The following is a 9,002-nucleotide window of genomic DNA, read 5'->3' on the forward strand; positions in this document are numbered from 1 at the left end:
CAAAACGATTGTAGCAGACAGCAGCACTGTGACCATATTTGCCACAAACCTGGCAAGTAGGCCTAGAGTTATTTGTTCTGCCTCTTCCTCTGAAACGTCCACCACTACCGCGGCCTCCAGAAACTCTTCCTGAACCATTTCCAGAGTTTTGATGTTGATAATAAGACCCACGTCCTCGACCAGCTTGAGAACCTGAAAAAGTGGGTTTCACAGTCAAATTAGCTTGAGGATTCATTGAGCTGTGGGTTTTGTCTGATGTTGACAGAATTTGAAGCCTCTCAATCTTGCTGTCAAAGCTTAATAGCAGGTCATGGAGCTCCTGCCAGGTGGTACTGGGTCTAGCTTCAATTTGGGTAATAATATAAATGTATTCAATACCCAGACCAGACAAAACATTAGCTATTAAGTGAGAAACCGGATATGGGTCCCCAGCTAGAGTAAGGATGTCAGCCCAATTTTTCTTTTGACGAAGGTATTCGACCATTGTCATTCCTCCTTTTCTGGTAGTCTGAATAAGGGTCCTTGTATCATCCATTTTCGCCTTTGAGTGTGCTCCATATAAGCTTTCCAGAGCTTTCCATAAATCAGCCGCTGAGGTTGACCCCATGACCTCAGTAGCAATAGCTTCCGACATTGAGCTGTAGAGCCATCCCATGAGCAGTTGGTCATTGATAATCCACTGTTCATATTCGGTGTTGATTTGAGCTTCTCCATCGGCTGTCTCAGCAGAAAGAAACTCAGGCGGACAAACTGTTGTTCCGTTCAGATATCCATGGAGACGATGCCCTCTTACTATGGTGGAAACCATGGTTTTCCAAAGAGTGAAGTTGTTTCGATCCAGTTTAAGAGAAAAAGGCTGGTTTAAGGAGGTAAAGTGAGGAGAGTAGATTGGTAGAGCTTGAGATGCTGAGCTACCTGCATTGTTTGCTGTGTTGCCTATGGCAGATTGAGCTGGAGTGTTATTTCTGGATTGAGGGCTTTCTTCGGTTGCCATGACACAGGATCGTAACCTGTCTCTGATACTAAGATTAAATATAGAAAAGAGTGTGATTTGTTTAGAAAGACTCAGCTCAATACAAACATGAGCCAGAGTATTGATATATATATATATGAATGGTATTATACAGAATTTGAGCCAACGGCTCTTTACAGCTGTTAATACAGCAATCCCAAGGAGGATATTACACAAGAGAATATTCTAACTAATTTACAATCATTACACAATAACAGAAAAGGTACAAGGACCACACAATACACTTGGCACAATTAGAGAGACAGAGAGAAATCTGATGATGAGCAGAGGATATTTCATTTCTTCTGTTTCTAGACTCTGGTGCATTTCATCTTTATATGGAGAGGCATCACTTGATTTATTTCATTCCTTAACATGAACAAATAAATTATATTTATTTGAGATATTAAGAGACTATGAGAGTATATGGAATTGAGAAATTTGAAAGAAAAAAAAATCTAAGTGTGTGAGTTTGAAACAATTAAATTATTCAAAGCATTTTTTTTACATTTAAAAAAAAGTAATTTGAAATGTTTACGAATTCATTAAAAATTCAAAAGTATAAACAAATTGTTTACATTATATTTAAATTTGAAATAATAAACATGTATTTTACAACTTATGTTTAAGTTGCTTTGAAATTGTAAACAAGTAGTTTTTGTTTATCATTTGAGTTTTTGTTTATTAAAAACTGATCACACGCTTATTGGAATAGAAATTCAAAAATATATTTATGTTTAAATTTGAAATTGCAAACAAGTATTTTTATTATCATAGATTCTATGCTTGTGGAGAAAATAATTTTTTATTTACTTACAACAAAATTGTAAACAACGAATTTACTCTTTACTATGTATTTTAATGAAATTGCAAATAATGAGTTTACAATTTAGTAAAGCAAGTAAGAGTAAAATATCTATGAGTCTATATCTTTTAGAGACAATACAAATTTTTATTTAGCGAAAATATAATTAATGAGTTTATTTCGTAATAATTTATTTTAAAAAATTCTAAACTTTCTTAAAATTAAAACTATTAGTATTAATTGATATAGCAATTTTTTAATTATAATTTTTAGAAAAAAATGAAGAATAATAATAATTTATATATCTAAAAGTGTGAACAAATAAATTATATTTATTTGAATAAGATATTTAGAAACTATGAGAGTACATGGAAAGAGAACTTTGAAAAAAAAATCTCAGTGAGAGTTTGAAATAATTAAACTATTCAAAAAAATGACAATTTAAGAATTTTAGTATAAAAAACATGTATTTGTAAAGAAAATAAAAAAGTGGGCAATTTTATGGAGTGATGTAAAAAAATAGGCATTTTGTGGTCATCTTTGCATAAAAACTTGAGAAAAATTCAGAATTCAAATGACAATAACATGATTTGGAAAGAGGCTTATATAAATTAAACTTCTCTTTAATTCGTTTCGTAAGGGGTTTTAGCAATTGATCATTCATTGCTTTTGCATGAAAATTGTCCTTTGTGGAATGCATGAATAACTTCATTTGAGTTTACCATACTCTTAAAGCCTTGTTCCTTAGTGCATGCAGTACTATAAACAGGGAACACTTATTATAGAGACGTCAATTCCCCATACAACTCAATACAAAAACACAAAAGCCATGCGTTTATTAGTTAATAGAATTCTTGATCAACAAAACGTGTGGGATAGCCTATAGTCTAACCACATTAAATGCTGCAAATGCGCAGTCAAATTAAACATGGAATGAAACGTGAACAAACTCAATCTTTGTTGTACATGCAATAGCTAATTTAGACATATAAATCTTCATTCTCAGTCCATATTCCTACATGGGAAGTCACTCATGGAGGTACCTATAATGTTAAGGAGTGCCTGTTTAGCCATATTAGTTCTATGGACGCTGTGGTCTCCTTTAAGGGCAAACTCAGAGCCATACAAGCCTCGAGAGACCAGTGGACGCAGTGAAGAAGCAGTGAAAGAGAGTTTCGAGAGGTGGATAATACAACATGCGCGAAACTACACAAATGAAGCGGAGAGGGAACTTCGTTATTGGATTTACCATTTGAATCTTTTGTTAATCGACGAAGTGAATTCTCTAGACCTTCCTTACAAGCTCATCGACAACAAATATGCAGATATGACGAATTCCGAGTTTCAAGAGATCTTCTTGGGTTTTAAACCATTGTTGCATCATCAAACAAACTTTAGATATGGGGATGGTGTGAATTTGCCAAAGCAAGTGGATTGGAGAAAGAATGGCTCTGTCACTTCAGTCAAGGATCAAGGCCAATGTGGTAATGATTTTAGTCTATGCACAATTCTAGTTCTTGTCTTTGCAGTGCATAGTAATTGGTGTCATGAGATAATAGCTGTTATAATACTGATATCTCTTTCAATACAGGTAGTTGTTGGGCATTTTCTTCAGTAGCAGCTGTTGAAGGCATCAACCACATCAAAACTGGGAAATTGGTATCTTTATCAGAACAACAGCTTATGGACTGTGATGTTACCTCAGGGAACCTGGGCTGCAGAGGTGGATACATGGACAAAGCATTTGAATATGTCAAAAGGAATGGACTAACCACAGAAAAAAATTATCCTTACCAAGGAGCTGATGGCTCATGCAAAGGAAACAAAGTCAAAAATGGAAAAGTGACAATAAGTGGTTACGAAAGAGTACCTGCCAATGACGAGCGAAAGCTACAAACTGCAGCTTCTCACCAGCCTATCTCTGTTGCAATCGATGCTGCTAGTTATGAGTTTCAACTCTATTCCCATGGTGTCTTCACCGGCCAATGTGGAACCGACCTTAATCATGGAGTGACTGTAGTAGGCTATGGAGAACAGAATGGCTCCAAGTATTGGCTTGTGAAGAATTCATGGGGAGCTGACTGGGGTGAATCTGGTTATATAAAGATGAAACGTGATTCCAAAGATAAGAGAGGTCAATGTGGCATTGCCATGGATGCCAGCTACCCTTTAAAGGATTCTTAGAACTTGATGATTTATTTGTGGTTGTTGGCAAAAATAATAATTATAATAAGTATGCCAATCCACCGGTGAAGGTGTTACTACATGACAATAACAAATGGTTCTGTTGTGGTACTAAAATCAATAGTATGTCAAATTTACATAAAGCAAACCAGGTAAACAATCGGGACAAACAAAAAAAACCGGGATATCGTTATTATACACTGAAAGTAATGAACAGCCATGCCCATGCACGTTACACCTTGATCTAATCAATTAGTATTACTATTTTTCAGGAAGAACCTGTTTGAATTATCAACCTTCCTAGTTGTTGTCGTGTATTTTCCTTTCATGCATTTAATTACCATATTATATGACCATGAAAAATAGATCAACTTCTTGCAACAAATCATGAAAGTATATGCAAAAGGTAGTTATGTATGCACATTATGCTAAGACACCAAAATAGGTTTGACTGCTGTAATTGAAAGAGAAAAAAAATAGCTAAACCAAGAGTCGTTGGCATAGTAAAGTTGGTGTACAAAAGGAGCTAGTGTGGCTTTCACCTGTTCTCTAGCAAATAACATTACTTTTAACTTAGGCAGACATGAGTTTGTTCAGCTATAGTAACATTAACAACATCATATTCAGGGAACTAAAGCTTCGTTTACATGTCATTATACAAAATGCCATGTCCCCACTATATTCTGCGACCATTCCACGGATCAACCCAGAAAATTCATACAAAAAGCTAAGACTAATGCAATCCTGCAAGCCTTTGCCGCACATCACAAGCAAGCTTTCATTCACCGATGCCTGCCAACCTTTCAACAAGCTTCTGTCTCACCTCAATGTATGGGAGAAACCCTTTATTTGTCATCCCTACCACTTCCGTTCCTGCTAAAATATACTCAGCAGGCTCTAGACATCCTTCAACCACCAACTCATAGCTCTCAAACTCGATGACATGGCCCTCCTCCAAAAACTCGATCATATCAACTACTCTCCACATTTATCTGTTTGCTCGCAATGTTGCTTCTATTTTTACTAGAGTTCCCTGCTTTGGAGTTAATCCAACTTTCAGGACCATTTGCTTAAGAGTATTGCTACAGGGCATCCATGGTGTCCAACACCTTATTAAAGGTTGATTGGTGCAATTTAGCGGCAGACCCATATATTTTATATTAAATTAAAATATTTGAGATTTAATATTAAATTATACCAATAATAATGTGCCATGTAAACCCACTAGTGTTAACCTCAATATTTGCATAATCATGTCTATTATTGTACGGAATGTTGTTTGTTTTTCTTAGTAATTAGTCATTGTCCTTTTGGGGTTTTTCAGCTAAAATTATTCGCCTGACGAATGCAGTACACTTTCATTCTTGGTAAATGCAGTCTTGAAGAATGGTTTTGATCCAATCAAAAAGTCCCTGCCACAAGACTTGACCCTAGCTCTATCTATTGTAGACTCTCACTAGTTTTTGAACTTTACCAGGTCATATGTAATTGCTAAAGTATTTAATTACATATACCAGTAATTATACTATATTTAAAAATATGAAGTATATTTAGATGTCAAGCTATTAATTTCTATTGTCATGTTTGACAAAATAGTTAGTTAAATATACTCAATTCTCATGGAATTATTAGAATTGGATAGTACCCATAAATTACACAATAATTATGTAATTACATGATCAGACAAACACGTTAAATCAAGTAATTACTTCGAATTATACCAAATTCTAATTTCAGGTGGCTTTCCAAATGCACAGTTAGTGTTAGTGTTAGATGTTTACATTATTATTTTACTACTGATGTAGTGAACCATACAAAAGAATAACACTATATTTAACTCTTAATGCTCATAAGAAGCCCCACTTGGGTTGTTGATGATAGACTGTCCTTTAAGTCTCTAGTTAGGTACATCCAATAGTGAATAAAGAAATAAAGCTCCATTGCATGATCTAATTAGAAAGTCACATATTTGTACAAGAGAAATACTAGTAACAAAAATATTTCATATCCAAGTACTTTATCAATAATAGACTCTAGCCTATTATGTTACCGACCTAGCAGGCTCTCTGTCCTCAGGACCTCATGTACCCCACATCACAAAGCTATCAATTCTACCTTAACTGCTGCATGGAAGGAGCAAATCAAGATGAGTCCTGTCATATTCCATTGGCCAAAGGTCCTGTTTGGGAAAAAGACAATCCCAAAGGAAAAGCACCTCACGCCATTTTAGGCCTTGCGTCTGAAGCAACCCAAAATGGAAGCAGCAAATATTTACATTCCAGTTATCGCCGTCTTCTTTTAGACATCGCACGCCTTCTGGACATCCTGAAGATCACCAGGAAGCCGATGAGGACGAACTGAAGGATTATCAGCACTTTCAAACCTGGAATCACCATACTCGAGCATTGAAATACAAGCTTGGGTTCAACTGGTTAAAACTGTAGTAAGGAATAATAGCATATTAGCATACCTTTAAGCTTCTCAATCAATTCATTCATCCCCTTTTTGGTCTCCTTTATGTTGTCAAGATCACTGACAGTTGAATGTTCATTGGTGCTAAACGAGACACCATTGTCACTTTTATATTCTATATTTCCACCCATGATGCATGTGTTTGGACAACGGAAACTACCATCATTCTCATCACTTCCATCACAGCAATCTGCAAACATCAGATTGGTACCTCATCAATTTGAGAGAGAGAACAACCTCTAGGTCATGTTTGCTAATGCAAAATAGGTCCAAAGAAAGACTGAAAATAAGAGAAATGCGTTTATTAAATAACCAAACCAATTTTGGTTAATTCCTCATATGTGATTAATTAAATTAGGAAGGAATAGTTTAACTTTTGATTCATTCTCATTCATTTTCAAACCCTTGGTCTTTTAATATTCTTTTTGTTACAAATTAGCAAACATATGCCCACAATGCATGGATCAGAACAACCAAGGGGACCTTATCACAAGAAAGAATGCCCAATTCTCAAATAAGGCTAAATTGTGAACAAAATATAATATGCCATCTTAGAAATGAACTACATCAAAAGCTGCTTGTTCTTGTCTGACCTTCCCAAACCATGCGCCTATAAAACCACTATCATCCCAGTTATACATGGAGTTAAACTACTCTAAACAACACTAGGATAGTAAGATTTATTACTGCCAGAGCCATGTATATACATATGTCAGTCCTTAAGGAACTAACAAAAGAAGCCTAAAAAAAATGTCATCATAATATAATGGTCACGTAGATAAAAAAAGCTTACCACAAATACGATCATTTACACGAGAAGAAAATATAAATTGTGGCGTGCTTCCTAAGTTTCTACAATAAAATTTGCTTTTAGGACAAGCTGAAGTCCCTGCAAATAGGGGGAAAACAGAGTTAATAATATCCATTGCAATGGAGAAAAAATGCAAATCAGTTTAACGAAAGGTAATACAATACGACCACAATACCAGGCTCATCAGTCCCATCAACACAATCACAATAGTTATCGTTGAGACGCTCTCGATTGAACGATTTGGAACCGTCCTTGCATTTGATCACATGGGAGGCAAAGTATTTCTCATCTGCAACCAAATTTAATACAGAACCAATCAATTTTCAGAGATTGATTTCAAGAAAAACGGCTGATTTGGGCTCTGGGTATGCTCCAAAACCTCCGAAATTGCAATTACTGGGATAATGAGAAGAACCCATCAAGAGGTCTCTACTCTCTACTCTGTATTGGGATAACGGAAGTCCCAGAGAGAAAGAGATCAGTTACTTACCGAGGGGGTGAACTCCAAGGAGTGCCGCTGAAACGGGAGAGTGGACGGTGGCGAGGAGTAAAATGGCGGAGAGAAGAGAAACGAAAGTGATCTCCATGGGATATGTCTCCATCTTCGATTGTTCAGCTCATGGTAGCGGGTTCACCATTTTTCATGAGCTATGCAAGTCAAAGTCTTCGCAAACCCTTTCAGTTTCACCCGTCTCGCACGTTTGACGCTTCAACGCCACTCTAATCCACTTTGGGGACTTTGATAATTTTCCAAAGCTCTACATTATTAATTATTAAAAATAAAAGACTTTTACTCAAAAGTGACTCCTCATAGTAAAAGTCCTAAATTGTTTGTTTGTTTTTTAAAGAAAAAAAATTGTCAATTTAAACTTAAATTATTTTAAACTCAACTTTTTGAAAATTATCGATCAACCAATTGAGGTTTTTTTTTAAGGTTATTAATTTTTTTAGGGATCAAGATGATATTAAATAATTCAAGAGAACTTTAGTAATAAAAACTCTATTAAAATGATAATTGCAAAATTACTTTCATGCTTTAATATAGTTAATTTCTACTTATTAATATGCTCCGAATTTTTCCTTCTTTGTCTAATGATTTCATCTTCCTTGTTCCATAAATTTGTGTATTAATTTTCTAAATACATTGACATCCTTTAAAAAACATAAGATTCTCTTAAAGTTTTTTTTTCTTTTTTTGAAACGAAAATTATCATTATTACATCTTATGGCACGAGAGAATTACCATCTTCTTTTTTATTTATTTAGATAATGTATTTGTGAGCGTGTGAGTAATTCTAATTGGATTGTTTTGGATATAATGTAAGTAGTTAAGATGTCAAATGCAAAAGTTAATTATTATATTTGATAATTAGAGATTATTGTCTGATTTGTAAGCACTACTTGCTTAAGAAAGTTCTTTTTTTAATAACGTATGGTTAAAAAGGAGTGTTTTTTATTAATAACAAGAAGTTAAGAAAAATCAATAATATCTCTTCTATATAAAAAAGTGACTAAATAATATAAATTCGTAGTTTTAACCATTTATTTTGTTTATTTAACGAAATATTCTAAATATTTAACGGAATATACATTTAAAATTAATTAAAAATAGATATTTATAAATTATATTAATTTAAATTTAAATATTATAAAATATGACTATAATAATAATATATAATCCTAATTTTTCTACTAATTTTATTAATATGAATTCAAAT

The 9,002-nt window shown here is 34.2% G+C and overlaps 2 protein-coding genes across 2 annotated transcripts; one reads left to right on the forward strand and one right to left on the reverse strand.

The window, feature by feature from the left end:
• Positions 1 to 2,780: 2,780 nt before the first annotated feature.
• Positions 2,781 to 4,081, forward strand: LOC133815875 (ervatamin-B-like). The gene is made up of 2 exons (XM_062248655.1): positions 2,781 to 3,301; positions 3,409 to 4,081. Exons 1-2 carry the CDS (start codon positions 2,851 to 2,853, stop codon positions 3,999 to 4,001), a joined length of 1,044 nt encoding a protein of 347 aa, XP_062104639.1. The 5' UTR covers positions 2,781 to 2,850; the 3' UTR covers positions 4,002 to 4,081.
• A 1,725-nt stretch (positions 4,082 to 5,806) lies between these two features.
• LOC133817405 (glucosidase 2 subunit beta) lies at positions 5,807 to 7,999 on the reverse strand. Its single transcript, XM_062249916.1, has 5 exons — positions 7,775 to 7,999; positions 7,460 to 7,573; positions 7,267 to 7,362; positions 6,472 to 6,663; positions 5,807 to 6,384 (listed from the first exon to the last, which is right to left on the reverse strand). The coding sequence occupies exons 1-5, from the start codon at positions 7,884 to 7,886 to the stop codon at positions 6,284 to 6,286; spliced, it is 615 nt and encodes a 204-aa protein (XP_062105900.1). The 5' UTR covers positions 7,887 to 7,999; the 3' UTR covers positions 5,807 to 6,283.
• Positions 8,000 to 9,002: the final 1,003 nt, after the last annotated feature.

This window comes from Humulus lupulus, chromosome 2 (genome assembly GCF_963169125.1).
Source record: "Humulus lupulus chromosome 2, drHumLupu1.1, whole genome shotgun sequence".
Lineage (NCBI taxonomy): Eukaryota > Viridiplantae > Streptophyta > Magnoliopsida > Rosales > Cannabaceae > Humulus > Humulus lupulus.

Excerpts from the sequence above, each read along its gene's own strand:
- LOC133817405 (XM_062249916.1), bottom strand. The coding sequence starts at position 7,886 with ATGGAGACATATCCCATGGAGATCACTTTCGTTTCTCTTCTCTCCGCC. Across the intron at positions 7,574-7,774 it reads CCTTGGAGTTCACCCCCTCG|ATGAGAAATACTTTGCCTCC; the intron begins GTAAGTAACTGA and ends ATTTGGTTGCAG. Across the intron at positions 6,385-6,471 it reads ATTGATTGAGAAGCTTAAAG|GTTTGAAAGTGCTGATAATC; the intron begins GTATGCTAATAT and ends TGGTGATTCCAG.
- LOC133815875 (XM_062248655.1), top strand. The coding sequence starts at position 2,851 with ATGGAGGTACCTATAATGTTAAGGAGTGCCTGTTTAGCCATATTAGTT. Across the intron at positions 3,302-3,408 it reads CAAGGATCAAGGCCAATGTG|GTAGTTGTTGGGCATTTTCT; the intron begins GTAATGATTTTA and ends CTTTCAATACAG.